This window comes from Octopus sinensis, linkage group LG5 (genome assembly GCF_006345805.1).
Source record: "Octopus sinensis linkage group LG5, ASM634580v1, whole genome shotgun sequence".
NCBI classification, from domain to species: domain Eukaryota; kingdom Metazoa; phylum Mollusca; class Cephalopoda; order Octopoda; family Octopodidae; genus Octopus; species Octopus sinensis.
In genome coordinates, this window is record NC_043001.1 from 91,874,384 (window position 1) to 91,900,861 (window position 26,478).

Here is a 26,478-nt window from a genome sequence, read left to right on the forward strand (position 1 = left end):
GCGTTGTTTATGTAGACGACCGGTCAACTGATCGGACAAGGACGAGTGTATTTAGGATTAGATTGGGATTTATCTACCTCTTCTTCCACTCCACATTTTTTTTGTTTTATCTGTTTATCGCTGTTCACGACAGTGGGGTGTCTGTGCGTCGTTTTGATCTTGGGGCGACTCCCATCAAAGTAAAAGTGCATTTTGCAGTGTTATTTAATGGTCGTTGTATTTGCGAATCATCGAGTTCCAACTCACTGTCTGGCCTCTTGACCAAATGCCATCTACCCGTAACTTCTGGTCGACCGAAGCCTTGGAAATGAAACTGTGCGGAAGACCGTTGCATGGCCTTTAACCGACTATAGTTCAATGATCCCGACTTGTTATATACACACAAACACATAAACAATGTGTTATACTGATGGATACACGTGTCTGTGGAATACTCGGCCACATAACACGTTTAGACGAAAGGATACCTCAGATGGTCAGAGCATAAATTTAAACTACTCATCTACGAAGCCGATGAAGATCTATTCATTCAGAAATGACAAACGGATTCTTAAATATCTTTAAATAATTGTTTAAACCCTGCGCATCAACAAGTCCTTCGGGTAGTTTCATATCCTTAATACACATCATTGATAAAATCGAAATGCGATGAAGAAAAACCAACATTTATTTTTTTTTTTTTTTTTACCCGAAAAGAAAATTGTTACATATATATATGTTTCGCTTTCTTTTTAACCTAGGAAAAAAGAAAACATTCACTTTTACTTTCAGGAAGAAAAACCGAGTCTGATTGGAAGATTTATTTATTGATCGAAAGGTGACGTCGACCTCGAAGGAATTGGAACTCATTAATAAAATAATAATAATAATATAATAATAATAATAATAATAATAATAATAATAATATAATAAGTGTATATAGGTCCCAATATGACAGAGTTGGGACCTACATATACTTATTATTATCCTTATTATCACTGAGTTCCAATTCCATTGAGGTTAACGTCACCTTTCATGCTTTCGAAGCTGATGAATTAAGGACAAGTTGAGTACTGGGATCGATGTACTCGACTTGGATCTCGACTTACTCCAAAATTTCAAGCTCTGTACCAATAGTAGAAAGGATTATTATATTAAGGTGGCGAGCCTTAATTGTTGTTACTGCGCCGAACAAAATGCTTGTAATCGACTTAACCCTCCCAACACCCACCCCAAATTCAATTGTTATTTGCAAAATCGTAATCTCAAGTTTTGGAAATAGAAATCCAAAAATTTGTGCTCCTTTAAAAAAAAGCAGCTTGACTCTATTCGACACAGCCTTTTCGATATTGCAGAACACAAGTGTCAATATTTCCAGAAACCGAAAGAATGCCCTCAAATGCTCCGACGATGGTTGGACACACACACTGGAGTAAATTCAACAGATTGAATTCTCCGTTAAAAAACCGTCAACATGTATCGCTGAAAGCTCTTGTTTAGCTCTTAAAATCAGCCCTGTTGAAACAGACAAATGTTGCTTTTTCTAGCTGGTCGAATGACTGACTAAGTAAGGATTTCCTCGATGAGACACATGTGATAGAGAGAGACACGTAAAAGTATTATTTTACGGTCATAACATTTGCGTGTGTGGCTATTTACTGGGAAAAAATGTTTAAGATTATCAGTTGTTACGACTTTTACGCTTGAAATCTTTTTGGAGGGAGTTACGATTTCTTTAATTCTGATTGCTCCTGTTTTATACACACATACAAACACACACAAACACCCACATAGATATGCATGTACGTTTCTTTCTATCTGTCTATCTATCTATCTATCTATCTATCTATCTATCTATCTATCTATCTATCTATCTATCTATCTATCTATCTATCTATATATCTACCTGTCTATATGCGTGTGTGTAATCAAATCAACCTGTAGCTAAGCGTTCGTTTTTCTAATTCTAAAACTGAATTTTTATTCTCATTTTCCATACACACACAGACACTTACACACACACAATTTCTACAACAATAGTATTAACCATGTGTGTTTATTGTGAGGTACAGCTTGTCTACGTGTTCTGGTATGCGTGACTGATGTCGTCACAGCCCGTGACAGTATTATTACTCCCTACAACCTCTTACTCTTCCCCTTGTTTATACAATATATAGTATTTATTTATAACCAAACTAAACGTCGTGTGTGTGTGACACGACGTTTATATATATATATATATATATATATATATATATATATATATATATATATATATATGCGATGCGGGTGAGGACACGGAACCATCGCTGAATTTAATTTGATAGAAAGAATTCATAAACAAGGGCGTTAGCTGAATGGAACGATCTCGTCAAAGACACGGTTTCGATCGCTTTTGGGATAAATTTCATTTCACTTTCAGAGAAATCACAAACTTCACAATTTTGCCCAACCCCACCCGCACCCCCACCCGCGCCCGCTCACTCTAGAGATCAGATCCCTTACACACTAGTAAAAGCTCGTCTCCCTGTTTCTGGTCGGTCCCCTTTATAGGTGGATACGTTTGAAACTCTCTGCTGGGGTTAGTTAGGGTTATATAAAAGTATTTTATACCGTAAAACTCCCGTTACGGTTCCCCCTCCCCCCACATCGCCGCCTGCTCAATTACAACAACAATAACTACAACAACAATAACTACTACTACTACTACTACTACTACTACTACCTTCGCCACCTCCGCTTTTGCTTTCATGAGTCACTGTTCAATGTATATATATAGCTAGCTTGTTCTCAGCTGAAGTTTCACTTGTTTTATAAACATACCAAAATTATAAACTGTGCGCGCGCGCGCGCGCGTGTGTATGTTTGTGTGTGTAGGCACCCCACAACCTTTCACGCACTCATACTTGCCTGTTTTTGTATTTTGTTTTTTTTCTTCTTTTTTTTGTGAAATTTATTTTCTTTCATAAAGTTTATAGTTAAACGTATGTTTACTACTACTACTACTACTACTACTACTACTACTACTACATGTACGCATTCGCACATACATCACCGTATGTATGTGCGTATGTGTGTGTATAAAAACCTTTTGTATGTACGTGTTCTCCGAAGAATGTTCTCTTTACACGCAGGAATGTTTGTATGTATGGGTGTGTGATTGTTGATAAATATAGCTCTTACAGTGTGTGTGTGTGTGTGTGTGTGTTATATCGAATTCAATGTCATAAGTAATTTGTCTGTCGTTGATCTTATATCCGTGTTAGGTTATTATACGAATTGCGTTGTAACTTTGGACAAGAGATATTGATTGGCCAAGCCTCTGCTCTGCGTTGGTTTAAAAACTTATGCCAACATTGTAAACATTTTCTTTTCACTCTGCTTGCACTGGTATTTTTAGACAACTTCGTCAGAAATTTTTGAATAATTAAATAAATGAAATGGGCTAAGAGATATAACTCAAATAAACTACCGGTAAGGAATTTGAATAAATATTTTCAAAGACGTGATTATATTAAAAAATAAATCAATGAAATTTATTTCCCTTTCGACTGGAGAAAAAAAAATGAATTATATCTACTTACAGCTGTTGTTGTTTAGGCCCCATTTCAATTATAACTGGGCTGACCTATGATAAAAATTATTACAACCGTGTTCATCCTGTCTTTTCCCTATATGCAAGGAACCCAAAATTGGACAGTATTTCTTAACGAAGGATCTTCCTAATGTTTTTCCAATCACTTGAAATGTTTTAAATTTTCATCATAAAATTATATAACTTTTAAATGCTTGTAACTTTTTCCCTTTTCGGCTGAATGACTGACTCTAAAAGTCCGGACTAATATTTTCTCTTGGTGATTCTTCGGTATTGGTATACAGAGAATCGGTATAAGGAGACGATGTCATCACCCTGTTTTTCAGCCTAGTCGTGTGGATGAATGACATTGTGTACCAATAACGAAGGATTGCCTTTTATTTTAAAATAAACAATACAGTTATACCATCGGTTATTCGGTACCTATTTTAATTTGGGAATAATTATGAGAGGACACACGACACGTGCCCTTTCATATTAATATAATTGAAAACTAAGAGAGTGAAACCGACATAATAATAATGTTCTATTAAATAAAGGCGTGGTGGTACAATTTGGCGACGCAAAAAAAAAAGTAAAGTAAAAATAAATTAAAAACACGGTTGCAGTCAGGTAAAAGTAAAGTTCCTTCACAAGTCATAGACTAAGGGTGATTTCCCGGTTTCCATGGCACATATATATTCCCCACCTGGATAGGACGCCAGTCTCTCAAAGCGTAACTCATTTTTGCCAGCTGAGTAGACTGGATCAACGTGAAATGAAGTGTTTTGCTCAAGAACATAACGCGTCGTCCGACCCAGGAATCGAAACCACAATCTTACGATCATGAGTCCAACTAGTTTACTATTATTATTACGTGGTCCGGGAGAATGGATAATCCGGTGTGTGTCTGGAACTAGAAGATGCAGAGGATATCAACTGGAAGACGGTCACGTTTTAATCAATCTTCGTTCGATTCTATTACTTGGCTTCTGTTTATTTAAATCGGCTGTAAAACACTGACGCACGTATGAACTAAGTTCGGGGTGTCACCGAATACCTAATAGGTACCAAGTGACATATATTGCATACTATATATATATATATATATTATATATATATATATATATATATATATAATATATATATATATATATATACACAAACATATATACACACACACACACACACACATATATACACACACACATATATACACACACACATATATATACATATTTTGTATATATGTGTGTATGTAGGTGTGTTTATACAAAAGAAGACATAGATAGATAAATAGATATACAGATAGATATATAGATAGACAGATAGATAGATAGATAGATAGATAGATAGATAGATAGATAGATAGATAGATAGATAGATAGATTGATAGATAGATAGAGAGAGAGAGAGAGAGAGAGAGAGAGAGAGAGACAGACAGACAGACAGACAGGCAGACAAAGTTCCGTAGTCGAAACTCTCCTGATGTTTGAATCGCATTTATAACTTTTTAGCGGAATAAACTATATACTTGTGTTTTCTTGCATATATTTCTGGAGACAGAGAGTGAGTGAGTGACGGGGGGGGGGATCGAAAGAGAGGAGCCAAACAAACACTCACACAGAACCCATATTGTCTAACCCCTTCTCAGAAAGGATCTATGACACAGGTCATCTCGTTGAGGTCAGTGTAATGTATGGAAACCCATTGACGAAAAGAAAACAAACTCTACAGAGTAGTGTTTCTCTTAGTTATAAAAACCTGAACATGTTGATTCGCTTTAATGGATCCTGTGTTAGACAGTTTTCTTTGCCGTTTTACTAATGCTGCCTATCTGCCTGTCTAATCTATCCATCTATCTATCTATCTATCTATCTATCTATCTATCTATCTATCTATCTATCTATCTATCTATCTATCTATCTATCTATCTATCTATCTTTCAATCTAAGTATCACTCGAAGAGGAAAGTGAGAGTAGAGAGGCAAGTGTTGTCTAGTGAATGTAGCAAGGATGGCACGTATGAATGACGAAGCCACCTTGACTATGATCCTATGAACCGTAAAAATTAAGACAGAGAGTTGCTTATTTGTAAAAAAATATAACATGTGACTTCATTGACCGAGGTTACCGTGGTCTTTTCCGTAGGCTTTTCTTTCCACGGGTAAACCTCACCTGTCCTCCCCTTTACACTTTATATTGACATTTCTGTGATAACGATCCCTATTGATCAATTTTTTTCCTTTTCCTTTTTTTTTTTAAATTTTATCCCCCACCTTTTTTTGTCTTCTTTCTTTCCTTTTACGATCCCTTTTGATCGAAAACCAAACCCCCTTTTTTACCCCCAAAAGAAAAGCTCTACCTTGTAATTTGTCCTGTCTGTGTGCAGCCCTGTGTGGCTAATAAAGAAACATATCTTTCAATCAATCAATCTATCTATCTATCTATCTATCTATCTATCTATCTATCTATCTATCTATCTATCTATCTATCTATCTATCTATCTATCTATCTATCTATCTATCTATCTCTTATGATCTGCATCTCTTTCTGTCCCAACAGTTTCACTCTTCCTCTCCACCTCTCATACTTCTTCGTTTTAAGACCCTTCTCGGCACAATGTATCTTTTATTCATAACAAACCCGAGCTATATCGCGCGTTTTGTAATAAAAGGTCACCATATTCAGCAATTGTGACATGATTAAACTGTAAAATAGAATGTTTAACATTACATATTTATTTACAACAACCATAATAATAAATCAGATTTATCATATTGCATCGCTATAGCCAAATGCCACGTTTATTTTCCTAACTTAACCCTTTACAATTTACTCACTATTGCCTTCAAGTCTTGGATAATGAGAACGAATCCAGGTAAAAAAAAAGTCACAGGAAAAAAGTCACTGGGGTTTTGTCCGAGGGGGTTTTGTCTGGATCCCATAAATTTATTGTGACTTTTTCCCCTGTGTCTTTATTACCGGTCACCATAAATTAATTGTGACTTGTTTCTCCTGGCCAAAACTAACTTTATTACAGGTCACCATGAGAACAACTAAAGCAAAATAGTTCCATTCATTGAACACAGATCCAGAGAAGAGTTTGGATTACTCGCTGTGGATGTTAAATTAATAACCTAAACAAATAAAACATCGCTTGTTTCAAGTCCTATTGACTTTATACTGGCGTGAACAGTCACCTCGATTCGCGGTTCGGTTTCCTTCGTGCATTATAATCTTAACGACATATAATCTTGGCACACTTTCTAATTAGCGCCCTGTGTATGTGTGTGTGTGTGTAGACTAGTCGGCCCCTGTTTTAATATACTTATAAGTATTTCAGAATTGTTCATTATGCATGCTGTTATCATTGTTATGCTTGTATTAGATAATTTACGCTCTCTCTGTCCCTCTCTCTCTCTCTCTTACATACACACACACACACACACACGCACACAAACATATTACTTTTAATATAGGATTTAGTATTTTATCTCTCGATATTCATTTCAATTAATGACGGGTCCACCCGATTAATGTCACGACTGCTGACACCTCCTCCACCCGGAGCTATACTTATGATATCACTACCTAAAATTAATGATTCCTCGCGAACCAGGCGGTCATTTAGTGCATAAATAAACTATTGCTTCTAATATATTGACATAAGGCCAGAAATTTTGAAAGGGGTGGTTCGTCGATTTTAAACGACTCCAGTACTTAAATGCTACTTTATTTTCGTCATCGACCCTAGAGGCTTATTTTTATCATCGACCCAGAACGTTAAGGGTCTGAATAAATAATACTTCGAGGTATTTTCGTTCGATTGTAATGTATTTAGTGTAGTACGGCGCTCTACCGCTTTTGCCGTGCACACTTGTTGGTTCATATTGGTAATAATGCTCTCAACAAGGCCTGAAATGTGAAGAGGTGGGTGGCATCGACCCCTGTGCTCAACTGGTATTTTTTTTTTATCAATCCCAAAAAGATGAAAAGCAAAGTCGATCTCGATGGAATTTGAACTCAGAACGTAGAGACGGACGAAATGCCGCTCAGAATTTTTCCGGCGTGCTGAATGATTCTACCAGCTTGCTGCTTTTGGTAATGATAATAATGATTCCAACTGCAGAAATATTGGCTATAGGAAAAGGGATTGGGATATTGACTCTGGTTGCATAGTTAGCAGTGGTGTGGTTTCAGTGTGTGCCACCGCAGCCCTTATGTTTACCATTGCTCCCTCTCTCCAGGCCCCTACAAAGAATATAGCCCATACAGGCTACATTAGACTTTGTGCCCCTTACTTTACTGATTTGTAGATACTTTATTTTACTGACCGGGGAATGAGGGAAGGTAAATTCAAATGTACTGGGATTTGAACTCAGAATGAGTATGGAGGTCAAGTAATACGTCCAGACAGCACCTTGTCCAACAATCTACCGGTTGTGTGTTACCAACCGCTTTTTTTCCCAATGGTTTGCTTTGTACATTTATGGTGACGGGAGAGGCACCAAAGGAAATTATTGTTACAAAAACGACAATTGGGTCTCCAAATCTTCCTCATATAATGTCAAAAACAAAAACAAACCACATAAAAAATTTAAAAAAACGAAAGGATGTGTGTTCTTGGGTCCCTTACGAAAAAAGACAAGTTCATCATGACTGGATTGCCTTTGATTATGTCTGCTCTACCAGAGCTGACCTGGGGCTAAATAACAACAACAAAATAAAGAGGGAGTCTCTGTATGGTTGTTCGTTGGACCTTTAAATCATAAGACAGTGTAGAATCTAGTCTCTTATAGATAAAAAAAAAGACGGTGACAAAACGTTTGGAGCGCAAGTCTGCTCCAGCAGGGCCTAACAACAACTTATGTCCGGTACATCTTAAAATAGGTGAACCCACTCTGGTTGAGGGCCTATTTCCTCAATATCGGGCCCTGGCCATTGAGAACCCTTAAGACTGTCTCATCTATATCATCGTCCCATACATTTATCCCGGGACGGTGAGATAAACGGCGATGTATATACATCCGCATATATATATATATATATTATATATATATATATTATATATATATATATATATATTATATATATATATATATATTATGACGTCGGTTGTGATAGTGAATGCTGGTGATGTTAGCAGTTTGAATAATGACATAATCGTATTTATTTGTTTATTTATATGGGGTCCTCTTGTCAAAACCTGATACAAATGAAATGACAGTAGCTTACAGAAAAAGCGGAAACGACCGACAGAAAAGATGAACAGCAACAAATTGTTAAAAGTGTGTTTTATATATCTATAGATCTACATCATATATAATATATATATATATATATATATATATATATATATATATATATAAAGTACGTGTATCATTAATGCATACATACGCATATGTAAAGTGTAATTAAATTTAGGTTAGTCTAAAACTAATACTGTGAAAGTGGAAAACGAATCAAAACTAACTCTTACACCAGTTTCTCTCTGTTAATTCTTCCCTTACATTTCCTTCAATCAGTCTGTCTGTCTGTATGTATGTATGTATGTATGTATGTGTTTTTAGATTTTGTTTTTGTATATTTTTTCATGCTTCTGTCTATTGGTAACATTATTTTTGTTGTTTGGAAGCTTTTATTTATTTATTTATTTATTTATCGCTGCAACAGAATAAAACTGAAACAGCTATGAATGAAAACATAGACAGCTGGCTTATATATTATTTAACTAAATCTGACAGTGAGAAAAACAGAATAAAATGTGTGTCTATGTGCATGAATGTGACTCTATGTGTATGTGTGTCTGAGTTTGTGTGTGTGTGTGTGCATCTACTGTGTGTATGTGTATGTATTCCTCTGTACAAAAAAACATTCATGCATACGTAATATATATATATATATGTACGCATGTCTGTGTATGATGTTTATGTATGTAGGTATGTATGTGAAAGGGAGTTCCATAATTAGATTGAGAAGAGAGAGAGAGAGAGAGAGAGAGAATGGGAGAGAGAGAGAGAGAGAGATAAAGCCAGTTATATTAAATATAAGTGGGTTAATAAGTTCATAAACTAGCTAAACAACCAAAATTATAGATACATACGTACATAGTCTGTGTGTACGTGTGTATATATATATATATATATATATATATATATATACATATATACATATATATATATATATATTATATATATATATATATATATATATATATATATATATATATAATATATATATATATATATACATGTGTGTGTGTGTATAAACAATAAATGCACAGTAAAACACGCATGCAACAAGTTAAATGTTATTTCCTTTCAAGTTGTCATTTAAGAGGAAAAAAAAGAAATTAATGAATAATTTTTTTAATTTTTCATTTTAAATTTGTCTCTTCAAATTTTAATTGTTGCAAAAAGAAGTTCGTTACAACTTTTTTCATTTGTTTTTGTTTTTGTTTTTGTTGCATTCATGTAAGTTTGTTTTTGAGAATAATTTTTTTTTCTCTCTTTTTTTTGTATTCTTTTTTTTTTAAATTTAAAAAAAAAAAAAAACCGTTTTATTGTATGACTTGGAATGAAGACGAAATATAGGGTCTGAAAGTGTGTGAAGGTCACCCGTATGAATGGAATGGAAGTGGGCTCTCAGAGCTTAACCGTGCATTACAGATACAGAGACATAGGGTGGTGTATGTGTATGTGTGTGTGGTGTGGGGGGGGGTCTAGGTTTCTTCATGACATACAGGAGGAGGGAATATGTTGTCTGCGGCAGCAGAGACGGTGGTAATAGTGTGGGGGAGGGGAACCGGTGGTTGCAAGGCTGGTAGTTTATACACATTAACAAGTTTGTTATAAGGTTAGAAATGAAATGGTGTGTAATGTTATATATATATATGTATATATATATATGTATATATATATATATATATATATTATATATATATATATATATATATATATATATATATATATATATACATGTATATATATATAAGTAGTGGTTGAAAAATGACAGCGCTGATTGAGGGAGAAGGGAGAGAAAGTGAGAACGATAATTATGTTAGAGGGAGGTTAGTTGAACGAGAGCGAATGAGTAATGTATAAAGGTGGCTTGGAGAGAGAAGTAAAGGGTAGAAAATATACACATTGACTAAAAGAAGCAACTGGCGAGAGAGAGAGAGAGAGAGAGAGAGAGAGAGAGAGACAGAAATCAGCATACTTGACTATATATATATATATATAATATTATATATATATATTATATAATAGTATGTATATATATGTATGTATATGCTCACATATGCACATCTAGTTTTTTTCTCAAGAATAATTTGCGTAATTAAAAAAAAGCATAGAATTAAGGGAAGTAACTCAAAGAGTCACTGGCATGAGTTTACCTAATTCCAAAATCATTTATGGAAATCATGCCTTGTCCAAAAGTATTATGTAAAAAATAAAAAAATACGTATTCGCTGACATGCTGATGAGGTCAGCTGGGCGGAAACATATCCATAGTTGTCCTTGACAATTTAAATGGAAGTGGATGAGCTCCAGTGTAAGACAAATTTGCCGTTCTGGTTGTGGCTCTTATAAGTGAACACATTTAATTCCGTCCGCTATCATGAAACGATAGGGTTATATATATATATATATATGTTAAAAATACCAGCGATTATAATTATTTTTATTTTATCGCAATTTGATTTGTTTATATATATATATATATATATATATATATATATATATATATATATCTATAGATATAGATAGATAGATAGATAGATAGATAGATAGATAGATAATAGATAGATAGATAGATATAGATAGATGATAGATAGATAGATGATAGATAGATAGATAGATAGATATAGATAGATAGATAGATAGATAGATATATATATAGATAGATAGATAGATAGATAATATATATATATATATTATAGATAGATAGATCGATAGATAGATAGATATATAGATAGATAGATAGATAGATAGATAGATAGATAGATAGATAGATAGATAGATAGATAGATAGATAGATAGATAGGCGCTCACACAGCATTAACATTACAGAACATATATTGATAGGAGAAGTCAATGCTGAGAATCGAACCAAATTTATTATCAAATTTATGTTGACTGGAATTTTAAGCTTCGCCTTCGACCAAATTGACTAAGTTCTCAAGCGAAACTTCAACGCGAATTATGTGCGTGCGTGTGTGTGACCACGTCTCTCAAAATCATCGCAGCAAACTGTTGCTCTCTCGTTTAGAGCGAGAACGAGAGCAACAGTTTGTTGCTGTAGCTGTGTATGTGTGTGTGTGTGTGGACGAACTTCCAAACAGACTTACATACAACATGCTGAGTGACATCTGAAAATAATTACGAAAAGAGAGAAAACAGAAATCCGAGAGTGGTGGAATAGGTGAGCGAGTTGGTGATGGTAAATTAATGAGTGACTTATTGAATGAAACTAGAGGTTTATGGGGCGAGTATATGGCTGAACGATTAAGTCTGAGTGAGTGTGAGTGGAGGTTTAAGGGGCGAATCAGTTGGGATTCAGTTTAAATAGCAGAAGTGCAACTTGGATGGTGAAACATTTTTAGTTAGTGAATGAGTGAAAGAGATCACAAGAGACGTAAAAAATGAGTGATCGGTTCAGTGATTAAATAGTTGTGTGTGTGTGGTGAGTGACTCAAAAAAGTGTGATTAAAAAGCTGTGTAGATGAGTAAAGGAGAAATTCTGAGTTGGTGAAGCTGCAGTTAAAATCCAGACCAGCCCTTATTTTAAAAACCTGTGATCAAATTCATTCCAGTCATGACCATCCACACTTACTGTATCGAGGACGAAATTATGTAATGTATCCTTATTGTTCACACAGTTAGAGTACAGTTTGAATAAGATTAGTTCCTTTCTCTGGTACTTCAAGCGACCTAATTGAGTCGAGGTGAAGAAAGTAGGTGGTTTTGAGCGAAATTAGTGGGGGTGTTGTGGTGTGGTTCATTGCGTTCAAGAGTTATGTTGTGTGTGAAAGTGCGAAAGCATTTGGGTGAGCCACTGTTTGACTGGATAGTTGAGTGATTCATTGAACGAGTGGCTGCGTGAGTTTGTTGAGTGGGTACTGTCAATGGTAGGGAGTTGCCAGTAAGACTAGGAACAGAGAGAGAGACAGACAGACAGACAGACAGAGAAGTGACAATCAGAAAGAAAACGAACCTGAGAGTTTCGTTATATAAAATGAAGGACATAAAATGATTTAACGGCATTAATGTATGAAAGATTATTCATCCATTCCTTAAAGCCTGTAGACTGTGGTTTATGGGAAGTTTAGCTGCTATATCTCGCTTGTAGAGGCATTTCGTTGTGGCTTTCGGCGATGCTCTCTTTCCCCCGACAAAAATCAAGTTGTTCGTACTTTTGAGAAACAATAATACGACGGCCTTAAGAGAAACTAAACCCAGCTAAAATGGTGAAGAACCAAAGTGTAAGAGGCAAATATGTAATGTATTGGTGATGCATGAAACCTTAGTTGTAAATACAAGAACACGCACAACTGGAACCGGTTCAGATGTTCATGCTTTGACACCGCCATCATAAAAGCGCACACACTGTAATCTGTCATAAATACCAGTAAAACTACAAGCTGATTACGACTGGAATAGCTTTGATCACAATTTGACCGCACTCTCTCTAGCTGTAACCATCATCTCTTAATTTCTGGCATAATATATCAAAAACTGAAAGGCGGCGAGCTGGCAGAAACGTTAGCACGCCGGGCGAAATGCTTAGCAGTATTTCGTCTGCCGCTACATTCTGAGTTCAAATTCCGCCGAGGTCGACTTTGCCTTTCATCCTTTCGGAGTCGATAAATTAAGTACCAGTTACGCACTGGGGTCGATGTAATCAACTTAATCCGTCTGTCTGACTTTGTTTGTCCTCTCTGTGTTTAGCCCCTTGTGGGAAGTAAAGAAATAGGTATTTCGTCTGTCTTTACGTTCTGAGTTCAAATTCCACCGAGGTCGACTTTGCCTTTCATCCTTTCGGGGTCGATAAATTAAATACCAGTTACACACTGGGGGGCGGGCGATATAATCAACTGGCCCTACTCCCCCAAAATTTTGGACCTTGTGCCTAGAGTAAGTAGAAAAGAATTTATCTAAAACTGAGCCATCTTGTATATGCGATCATTTTTAGACGATACGGTATGAATTGAGGGATATTTAGCTGCTGTATCTTGTTGATCGAACGATTACATAAAAGCTGTGGTTTAAGCATACCCAAAGTTTATGAATCTATTTTGCCGACCCCTTTACGGTCACAGGTGCTTGATTAGGGCTGACCTAGGGCTGGAGAAGAAAAACACATCCCTAGCTACGACTGTCACACAGGAGCTAATGTAAGGAGAAAAGTGGGGGGGTGTATATGGTCGTTCACTCTGCTGGAAATACAAGCCAAATCTCTTTTAGATCACACTTTACTGTCTTAGAAAAAAGAAAAAAAAAGGACACGTTAGATTCCTTGTAGACAGACTAAAGAAATGAAAGATGTGATGGTCACAGCTTGATTGAATTTTCTCATAATGACCTGGGGTTGAATTACAGTAACAGCCTCAACATTCACACTATGAACTTTCTATAATTACCATCATAATCATTCAAATCACCGTGTACATCACCGCCACCACCACCACCACCACCACCACCAACAAATCTTTTTGTTATGCAACTTTTATTTTCGATGATTTTTGCTTTTGATTTATTGTAAGCCTGCTTTATGTATTTAATATATCGTCCTTTGATTATTGTGCCCCTTGTTGGCAATAAAAGAAATGATGTTAAAAAAAAAACAAAAAACAGATTGCGGCGCGCTGGCAGAAATCATTAAATGCATTGGACAAAATGTTTAGCATCATTTCTTCTGGCTCTTTACGTTCTGAGTTCAAATTTCGCCGAGGTCGACTCTGTCTTTCATCCTTTCAGGGTCGGTAAAATAAGTACCAGTGAAACACTCAGTCTTATGTAATCGACTAGTCCCTTTGCACCAAATTTCAGGCCTTGTGCCTTCTTCAGTAGAAAGGATTATTATTATTATTAGTAGTAGAATTAGTATTATTGGTGTTGTTGTTATGCTCTCTCTACGCCTTCCTCTCTTCCCTTCAATCCAATATATTAGCTCCTCTTTGCAAGGCGAAAAACAGCGAAGAATAAACAAGATTTAAAAAGCCAAAAAGACTTCTCAGAGCGACCTTACTACTACGGCTGTAAAATTATTGTAACAGCAAGAATAACAGTGGGAACTGCAACAAGTGTATATATATATATATATAATATATATATATATATATATATATATATATATATATATATATATAAATACATACATGTGTGTGGGTATGTATGTATGTGTCTGTGAATATGTATTTACGTTCACACACAACAATGTTAAAATTAAGAAAGATAGAACGGGTGGGAGGGATATAAATGCCGCCAAATGTTTCTGTGTTTGTTGTGTTTAACTTAGAGCAGTGTTGATGAAGGGGTATGTATGTAAGTATGCATGTATGTATGTGTGTGTGTGAAGATTTTTTTTAAGGGGCACAGGAATAAATGACAGTGAGGTGGATGGTGGCCGTGGTGCTGGTAGTGGTGGCAGGTGGGTGTCGCTGCTGTTTCTGGGTGCTAGTCGTTGATGCTATATGTGGTACGGTGGTTTATTATATATGATGGTGATGGAGTTACCCACGAATGAGTGTTATCGTGGTGATGACGGCGATGGTGGTTGGTAGTAGCGTGATAGTAGGTGATGCGGTGGGTATGGGATTTATTTTTTAAGTAAGGGTGCCAAAAGAAAAATGAAAGAAAAATAAAAAATTTAAAAAATGGAGAAAAAAAAGAGGGCCGGACGGAGTGGTGAGGTCTGTGAATGAGAGAAAGGGAGGATATACAGACACACTGAAAGAAGTGACGTGGTGGTGGAACTAAAAACGAATATGATTTTCCTTTATTTTTCTGGTAATCTTTAGATTTGATTGGTTGTGAACTTAAAACTTTCACCAAAGTTATATATATATATATATATATATATATATATATATATATATATATATATATATATATATATATATATACATATATATATATATATATATATATATATATATATATATATATATATATATATTGTGTGTGTGTGTGTGTATGAGTGTCTGTGTGGTAAGGAGCTTGCTTCCCAAACACATGATTCCGGGGTTCAGTCCCACTGCGTGGCACCTTTGACAAGTGTCTTCTATTACAAACCTCGGTCCGACCAAAGTCCTTGTGAGTGGATTTGGTAAAAGGAAACTGAAACAAGTCCGTCGTATATATATATATATAATATATTATATATATATATATATATATATATGTAGGTCCCGGTTGATTCGGATATATCTATATATATATATATATATATATATATATATATTATATATATATATATATATATATATATATTATTTCGACTAAAGGCGGTGCTCCAGCATGGCCGCAGTCAAATGACAAACAAGTAAAAGGATATATATATATTCTTTTAGTCGTTTAACGCCATCACCACCATCTCCATTGGCGTCACTTCCGGATATCGTCATAATCCCCTTCAGTATCACATCACTACCACCATCATCATTGTCATTGTTGATTATCCCTAGGACTGAGCAGATTTGTGATCAGACATTCCATCCATGACCGTAGCGTCTTGTACCCAGCGCAACCTCCCCTTTTCCTTTAATTACTTCGCCTGCTATTTTTAGTTGTCCTTCCACCCGACTCACACCACCGTCATTACTTCATTACGGGTGCATTATGAGAGTCATGAAGGGCGTCGGAGAAAATATCTTGTGGTGTTTCGTTGCGACCCCACCCTTTCACGTTCTAAGTTCAAACCCCGCCGGGAATCAACTTTGACTTCCAATCCTTTAAGGGTCGAGAAAGTATTTTACGTAAAACATCCTTGGTGTGAATGGGATTTACGATAGAAGACAGGGACTGATACCACCACCACCATCATCATCATCATCATCTTTGTCACCAATGCGCCATTTCGTCTGTCTTTGTGTTCTGAGTTCACATTCCGCCGAGGTCGACTTTCATCTTTTCAGGGTCGATAAAATTTGGGGGTCGATGTAATCGACTTACCCCTGAAATTGCTGGTTTTCTGTCAAAATTTGAAACCGATATTAATGTTAATCATAAAAAAAAAAAAAGAACTATAACCGCAGGGTCGATGAATGAATGGCATAAGTGGAGCGGGGTGGCGGGCTTGTACTTACCATTGATGTTACGGGTGGAATCTTAGTAGCAATAGTAACACGGTGGGGAAGGCGAATTTTTATGTTACAAGTTGAGATGGTGATGTTGGTGTACCCCGCTTCCTTTCTTATTTTTCTTTTTTTGCCTTTGAGTCGGGGAGGAAGCTGGTGTGGGGCGTTTTGGCAGTGGTTCTTTGTAGGGTTTGGTGGGTGAAACCTGTTTCCTCCACCCCCACTTCTTCCAGTTCCTTTAGATGGCGAAGACAGAAATACAATAAAATAACACAAAGACGACCCGTGTTTTTTTTTTTTTTTGCTTTTTCTTTTTTAATTTCATTCAAGTAATTTGTTCGGTTGAGGTCAGAAATGGTGAGTGATATGGTGAATGTTATTTTTGACATTCTTAGATATACAATTTGTGCGAGTAACGCACACATAAATGCACACACACACACACATATATATATATATATGCGTACAGTCATTCACGATGGCAATGGCTTAGTTATCACCAGAATTAGGGTGAAAATCTACCCTTAAAACCCAGCATCAAGCTACAAACAGACTTGCCATTGTATAAACTCACAACATTGATAGCAGTTTGCTTTTCTGGTAATTTCTAGCGACATGTTTGAGACTAGGTGCTCTCTCTCTCACTCTCTCTCTCACACACACACACACATTAACAGATATCATTGCTTTTTTTCTTCTATCTCCTGTTTTCTGTGTGTAATTATTGTGTTCATTTTCTCAGTAGTGATAAAAAAAAAAGAAGAAAAACCGCTAATGTTTAGGCGCCAGGTCGGCCTTGATCGGATTTGACTTAAAACTATGATCAAAGCGTTTCATTCGTGGCCATTCCATTACCATTATTATTATTATTATTATTTGTCATACCATGTGCGTGTGTATATGTATTTGTAATGTGTGTTGTGAGCACATGCATTTGTTTTTTCATATAGGCGCAGGAGTGGCTGTGTGGTAAGTAGCTTGCTTACCAAACACATGGTTCCGGGTTCAGCCCCACTGCGTGGCACCTTGGGCAAGTGTCTTCTACTATAGCCTCGGGCCAACCAAAGCCTTGTGAGTAGATTTGGGAGACGGAAACTGAAAGAAGCCCGTCGTATATATGTATATGTATGTGTGTGTTTGTGTGTCTGTGTTTGTCCCCCCCCACCCCACACACACATCGCTTGACAACCGATGCTGATGTGTTTACGTCCCCGTAACTTAGCGGTTCGGCAAAAGAGGGACCGATAGAATAAGTACTAGGCTTACAAAAGAATAAGTCCTGGGGTCGATTTGCTCGACTAAAGACGACGGTGCTCCAGCATGGCCACAGTCAATTGGCTGAAACAAGTAAAAGAGTAAAGAGTAATATTGCACTCCAATCCTGTCTATAAACTTGATGCAAGTAAGCTCTTCGTTTTAGTGATCGCAGTCGGTACAATAGGGGGGGGGGAAAGCGAGATAAATTGTCTTTACGTCTGGCCAATGTGTGTGTGTTTATATTTGTATGCCAACTTCAACTGGTTGTCACCTTCATTCGGGATGCCCTATCTTTCAGTCCAATTAGCAATGCTTTTCCACCACTATGCTTTGTTAACATCTGCCAGACACTTGTAACAGCATCTTCTGCCCTCCCTCTCTGGTTCTTTCTCATTCTTTTAGCTTTCCCCTTCCTCTGTCATACTTTTTTTTTTTAAATGCCTCCACACAGTAACTTTCTCCATACTCATTCTCTCTCCTTCCCTCCCCCTCCTTCCGTCCCTCTCTCGCTCTCTTTCTGTCTCTCTCTCTACTTTTCATCTCTTCTATGTTTTATTCGAAACACTCATATTTCTCTCTTAACTTCATACAGAGTGTTATAATTTCCTTCACAACACAATACAAAGCCACTGTGTTGTGTGTGTGTGTGTGTGTGTGTGTACTTGTGTCTATTAATGTGTGTGTGCGGCGGATATGAATAGTCACACACGTATATAAGTACTTGTATTAACAGGTTGATCCATAGTTGCGTTGCTTGAAGTTTCGCGTATTAAAAAGCCATATCTGATCGTTCAGACGATTAATATTGAGTACTGAGCATTCAAATGATATAAAACTACACAATATCTATCTATCTATCTATCTATCTATCTATCTATCTATCTATCTATCTATCTATCTATCTATCTATCTATCTATCTATCTATCTCTATCTATCTATCTATCTATCTATATCTATCTATCTATCTATCTATATATATCTCTGTCTGTCTGTAGTTATGTGTGTGTATATATATATGTATATATGTATATATATATATATATATATATATATATATATATATATATATATATATATATATATATATATATATATATATGTATATATATTATATATATATATATATATATATGTAGGTATATATATGTATATGTAGGTATTTATATATATATATATATATATATATATATATATATATATATATATATATATATATATATATATATATATATATATAATGTAAATATATGTGTGTATGTGTATATTACACCACTTTTGTATGTATGTGTGTATATATGTGTATGTTTCTCAGTTTCATTCCCTCCCACACTGACATTTCAATACATTCATTCATTCATTCTTCTCAGCCCTTCTTTCATTCACTAATTTTACTCGTTTCTCTCTTTCCCCACTATTTTCATTCATATTGTATTTCATTCATTCTACATGTCTAACTTACATTCCTCCCACCACCATGATCGTCACTGCCATCACCACCACCACCATCACAACCACCCTATCATCATCATCATCGCTCTTATCCTCTCTGCCTTTCACTATCAATTCCTTTTCTCTCTTTTCTGTTCTAGTTTGCCTAAATACATTAACTCTGTCTCTATCATACACTATCTTACTTAACGCTCTCTCTCTCTGTACATGGACAGATCTATCTATCTATCTATCTATCTATCTATCTATATATATATATATATCTATATATATATCTGTCTCTATTCTTTGTTCATGTTTTTCTAAATATTTTTTTCTTTTCTTAAATAACCCCCACCCTCACCCCTTTCCCATCCACCTCAACTCACAGAGTCTCCAAACTGAAGTAAACTAAACATGTAAATAGAACCCAGTTCTGATCTCTAACCTCAGCTGATGTGAAGACAAATGTTTGAAAGTCAGCAAACAGTAGACATTCTGATAGCAGAGAGAGAGAGAGAGAACAAAAATACAAAAATAAATAAATGAAATAAAAACAAGCAAGTTCACTCCCACCCTCTTTTGTTTCATCTTTTCCTCTTCTTGCTATTAATTTCTTTCTAACCATCACTGACTGGTTAAACATTCAACTTTTCCAAACGTCACATAATGTGTGTGTGTGTGTGTGTTATACTGCAATATTTGAATCACATCGTCACATATGTATGTAGTATATATGCATATATGAATGTGTGTGTGTGCATGCATGTTTATATAGGATAAAGGAGTATATGTTTATATATTCGTGCATATAATGATCAAAAGAATATCATATAAAATATAATACATCATCATTATCATCATCATCGTTTAACGTCCGTTTTCCATGCTAGCATGGGTTGGACGGTTCGACCGGGGTCTGGGAAGCCAGGTGGCTGCACCAGGCTCCAGTCTGATCTGGCAGTGTAAATATAATATACATATAATTAATTATATAGACTATTTAAAATGGTGTATAAATAATATATTATTTTATATTATATATTGTATGGTTCATACCATATTCATATATTTATTACAATAGAATTACTGTCAATCCACTCCCTCTTCTCATTTTCTCTGAGTTACAAGAAGTATTCTTTCTTATCCACTGACTTAAATGTTTCAACAGTATTCACAAAATCTAACCTGTTCACATTTTGGTCATTAGTCCATCTGTCATATAATGCTGACCACATCCTGTTTCTATTCTGGCTAACTTACATATAGATCCTGATTGATTTGTGAGGAGAATATTGCTTATATCACATGCAATCAAGACTGTGTGTTTGTCTAATCATACAATGAAACAAAAATAAGTTTATGCTGTTAAATAGTTGGCAAGCTCAGTAGAGAATACACTGGTTTCTGAAATCCCATTATACATTCTGTAAACTGGTTGATGATAGTCAGGAACATCTAGCTGATGGCAAGAGAAACTATGTCAAAAGTCACATGAGCATCAGTTTATGAGAGTAGCCGCGCTCAATAGGAGGTGACTAAGACTTTGATGGCTCCATCCAATCCCTACCAGTGGGGAAACCAGATGTGGTGATGATGCTGATGATGATAATAGTGATGGTGGTGGTGATTATTCTGTTCTCAACAAATATGTAATTTCTATTTATTTCTAAATGTATTTATTTGTCGTTTATATGTATATTTTTATCTTTTTACCTTTTATTTATCTATTTATTTATTTATTTTTTCATGAATTTCCAGAGAAAAAATTCTTTGACAAAGTCCTTGGTCTTCGCAGCAGTGTAAGTGATGAGGCTGGAATAGAATCCATGGACCTGCATCATTTTGAAGATGACCAAACAGTTCCTTCTAAACTGACTGAGCTTCCATACTCTCTAATGGCTTCTCCGGGCAGTGCTTTCCATATAGAAACTGCTGACCACTGCCTAGAACTACCTCGGGCTCCACCTCCCAGCTATGAGGAACATAAAATCATTTCTAAATTTCATCACCAAGAACTCTCTCATGAAGATCAGGCAGCACGCTGGGAAGATATTCAAGATATAATTAGAAGGGAATCATGTGAGTTAATAATTAACACTTGTTTATTTAATTAAATTTTATTTTATTTAATCATATCTTATCTGTATTTGCCACTGCCATGTAAGTTAAGTAAAAGGAAAAAAAGAAAGCAATATAAAATATAAGCAATGAGAACACTGTAGTGGTGGAGGTGGTGATGTTTGAGTATTTTTAGTCGGCTCTGATGTGTATAAAATGTAAAACCATGTGATAAGAAGATGATGATGGATTAAAAGATGATCTGGTTGGCATTATTCTAGCCATAGGCAGCCTCGATTTTATTGTTGATCATGCTGTCCAAATACTGTGGCATAAGATCACATTCAGAAAATTTGTCTACTTTTACTCGGTGTGAACACTGTAAAATGAGTACTCCTGCTCAGTAGGTCACATGATGATGTGGAGGTTAAGCCATTGTTTTTAGTAGTGTTGTATACGACTGACAAATTGTTTCATTAACTTGCAGCGCTGAGCTAATATCCTGCCAAGGGTTAAAAAACATTTGATAAACTGGTGCCCTCAGTCAGCCATTGAAATGCCTGTCTTTTTCTATTGTGCAATACTGTCACAACTGGGACAAGCTTCATATCTCACCTTACACAGCAGGAAGTGTAACTAACTTTTCCAAAGCAGGTAACGCTTACACAAGAATTCCTTGTAAAAGCCTTGTTTGATAAGGTTTCATTTACAAACTTTTGGTACTTTGATCCTATTTCTATTTTCTGACTATCATCGGGCCTCCTTTATTGTAGTAATACAATGACTGAATCATAAGAATTGAAAGAAAGAACTGAGATTTTTACCACCTCATCCTGAGCTCTCTGTTCCTTTGTTACCAAACTTCTCAAGAAAAATAGTTAATGAAATACATCTGAGTATAGATCAGAAATTTGAACCTTATTCCTCCACATAGCACTTGTAATTCTACTAGTCAATATTTTGCATATCTCATAAGCTGGATTAAATGTAAAGTTATGTTTAAAAAATAAGCAAGAATTGTAAGCTGTTTAACACACCTTAAAACAACAATACTGCAAACCTGGCCACTATTCATCAATCACTGTAAACAGTGATTGGTGTATAGTAATCTGGGATTCTATGTTACATTCTGTTTATCCTGCTTCTTTCAGGACAGCTGTACATTAGTAGCATTTAATTAACATAATTAACATACCAAGAGTTTGTGAGCTGTTTACAGACAATAGCCTAATATGATTCGTCAGTTATGTGTGTTAATCAACCCAATCACATTAACCTTTGCAGTTACCGGTACTTTTGAATATTTAAATACATGATTTCTTGGAAAGGTTCAAGGTGGAACCTTCTCACGTGTCTCAACACTTTCTTGTGAAAATTTCTCATACGTTGAACCAAAATTAACACTTGTAACCCATCTATCTATCACTGTACAGTGAATAAAACTGAAAACCTATGTTATAAATAAAGACTTGGGGACAGAGCAATCTGATACACCCAATCACCTTATGCTCTAACATATATGGTAATATGAAATTGAAGTCTCCTTAACATTGTCACGATTTTAATTCCTTCTCTTTTCATTTATATTGCAGCTGTCTTCACAAATTTAACTTCGGTGTCTTCTTTTTCCTCGTCTGTTAAAAGCGAGAATAGACCCGGTCTGGACTGCCAAATCCAGTGTAAGTACTTCCAGCACTCGTTCCAAAACTAGCCTCTGACCAACGCTCTACCTAACAACCACTTCATACCATTCTGGCCACATATGTATACAGACAGTCCACAAGCCTCCGGGCAAAGCGTTCCATTTCTACACACCTGTCCAACGAGTTAGGCAAAGAACAGGTTTGCTGTCGTGAACTTTGGTCTTTTCTCATGGGTCAGGTATGAACTAAATTTCTGTGTTTAGAGCAGAAATATTTTGGTTGTTTCGTAGTTTTGTTCTTTTTTGTTTTTTCCTTCTCTCTTTCTTTCTCTTTCTCTCTCTCTCTCTCTCTCTCTCTCTCTCTCTCTCTTCACTATCAATTCTATCTCTCTCTGTCTTTACTCTCTCTATCTTTTCTCTCTTTCTCTGTGCTTGTTTATTTGGCTATTAAGTTTTGCTTTTTTTGTTATTTTGTTTGTTTATTCCCTCCGTTAATTTTGATTTTATTTTCCTACTAGTGGTCACATTTAGAATAGCTGTCTGTCCCCTTTATCAATTTATGTTGTTATTTCATCATAATCCTGTTATCTTCTACTTCCTCTTCTGTCTGTAATTGTATTTGTTTGCTTATATAACTCAGCATCACAAAGACAATATTTTCTACAATCAGACTTTTATCATGGATTGGAAGATAGTTACATCATCAGACAAAATGCCTTTGCAGTATTTAGTTATTGATCTTTACATTCTGAGTTCAAATCCCACTGAAGTCAACTTAGCCTTTAATATTTTGTGAGTTAATTAAACTCCCAGTCAAGATCTAATCAACTAACATTTTCCCCACAAATTTATGACCATTGCTTTTATGTTAGCAATTTGTCTTTGTATTTGTCCCCAGAAACCTTGCCCTTCTGGCAGATTCATTACTACACTACACAAAAAGTTTCACAGCATTTCATCTTGTCTTACATTCTGAGAGCCATTGAGATCAACTTTACCTTTCATCCTTTCAGGGTTGAACCCTGACATCAATGTAATTGACAAGACCCTCCTAACAAAACTTCAGGCCTATAGTAGAAAGGATTATTATTATTATTATTATTATTATTATTATTATCTCATCATCATCATCATTATCATTATTATTATTATTATTATTATTTTATTATTACTATTATTATCATCATCTTATAATGTAAAACATTCCAGCCATACCTACTCCATCTTTTATCCATATATGGAAATTTGAGATTATACAACATTCCCTTTTTGAATTAGTAGTAGTAGTAGTAAAAATTAATGATGATGACAAAGAGAATGGAAAGGATGATGATGATGGTATTGATGTGATGCACTTGTGATATAGAGGAGATTAATCATCATACCAATAGTATGATGATTAATGTTGGAGAAAGAGCATTGACACTCATTAGTCTCTTGTTGTTTCTCTTGTAGCCTGGACAAGTGGACAATTGGTGCCAGAAGTACCAAGCAATTCAGGTAAATATAACTTTATACACACACACACACCCACATTCTTTTATCTGTTCCTTTAATATTTGTTTTTCCATGGTAACATGGATTGTTAGAATACACTTTTGAGGCATTCTTTTACAACCAGATGCCTTTCCGGATGTTAACCATTACCTATTTTTCTAGTTAATATAATATATATGTGTGTGTGCATACATACACACACATTTGTTGGAATTGATAACTTGAGAAGGAAATACTTTCTTTCCTTGTGGTCCTGAATGACATTCCCTAACCATTTAACTTTTATTTCCTTGCCTGTATAATTTTAAACATCCGGAAACATGGTGGTTTTGTTGTTTTCTGAAATCTTTGCTTCATAAGTTTAGGTTTTAATTGCCTCATTTCTAAAGCTATTTCAGTATCAGGTAAAATACTTACAATTCTTCTTTTGTCATTCTAGGTTCCAACTGCAGTATTGGTCAGACACCAGATTGGTATTCCAACAGTGTACCAGGTACTATACCTTTATATATATATATCCTCTGTTTTGTGTAGATAAGAGTGCAATGTTTTTCAGCTGTGTACCTCTCTCTCTCTCTCTCTCTCTTACACACACACGTGTGCATGCATAAATGGTATATTGCTCTGTAGATTCTCCAATGTATTCTCAGTTATCACACCAGAATAAATTGGAAACTTGATCCAGTATGTTCCTGTTTGAGGAACCAGTAACAAATTGTGGATCAGATCACTCTATCAAGTTGACTGACCAAATTTCATTTGATGACATAACAAAGGAGCCTCAACTTAAGTTACTTGTCCTACTGAAAATAGCATCTAAATCTCCATCAAATCACAACTGTAGACTATATAGTCTTAGATAAAAACCTGAAGAAAGAATGAACTCACTCACCAAGTACTTCTTCTATGCTCAATTTATGTGTTATTTTAGTTGTCATAAAACAACAATTTAGACATGGACAAACCCCTGTTGTGTTTCACTCTTCGGTAAGTCTGATCACTTAAAGAAAGAGACCTCATTACAGTCAGTAGAACAGTTAGAAACAGCAGCCAAATTTCACTCATATCATATACTACTGTTGTAACAAAGAAATGACATATTAGAAAATATTTTCAAATATAGGTGCAGGAGTGGCTGTGTGATAAGTAGCTTGCTTACCAACCACATGGTTCTGGGTTCAGTCCCACTGCGTGGCACCTTGGGCAAGTGTCTTCTACTATGGCCTCGGGCCGACCAAAGTTTTGTGAGTGGATTTGGTAGACGGAAACTGAAAGAAGCCTGTCGTATATATATATATGTGTGTGTGTGTGTATGTTTGTGTGTCTATGTCTGTCCCCCAACATTGCTTAACAACCGATGCTGATGTGTTTACAACCCCGTAACTTAGTGGTTTGGCAAAAGGGACTGATAGAATAAGAACTAGGCTTACAAAGAATAAGCCATGGGGTTGATTTCTTTAACTAAAGGTGGTGCTCCAGCGTGGCCACAGTCAAATGACCGAAACAATTAAAAGAGTAAAAGAGTAAAGAGTAAATATTCAATGTTTGAAAAGATAAGCCTCCCCAAAATTGAATGGATAGACTTTAAATGCCTTTGATCAGAGGTCTGCTCAAGTAGGACTGACCTAATTAACTGGATGATAAGCATCAGCTCATTTATTCCACATTTGACAGCAATTTGCATCATGAGGAAACAGCTTTGGCCCAATTGACATCCAATATACTTGTTAGGAAAA

General features: G+C 35.6%; 1 protein-coding gene across 1 annotated transcript in view; it reads left to right on the top strand.

Annotated features, from left to right (window-relative positions):
• Positions 1–26,478, top strand: part of LOC115211623 (Friend leukemia integration 1 transcription factor) — a 42,020-nt gene that overhangs the window by 2,202 nt on the left and 13,340 nt on the right. The window contains exons 2-5 of the mRNA XM_029780241.2: positions 21,304–21,624; positions 23,196–23,282; positions 24,701–24,745; positions 25,182–25,235. Of these exons, the coding sequence (XP_029636101.1) occupies positions 21,304–21,624; positions 23,196–23,282; positions 24,701–24,745; positions 25,182–25,235 (507 nt within the window). The remainder of the gene's footprint in view (positions 1–21,303; positions 21,625–23,195; positions 23,283–24,700; positions 24,746–25,181; positions 25,236–26,478) is intronic.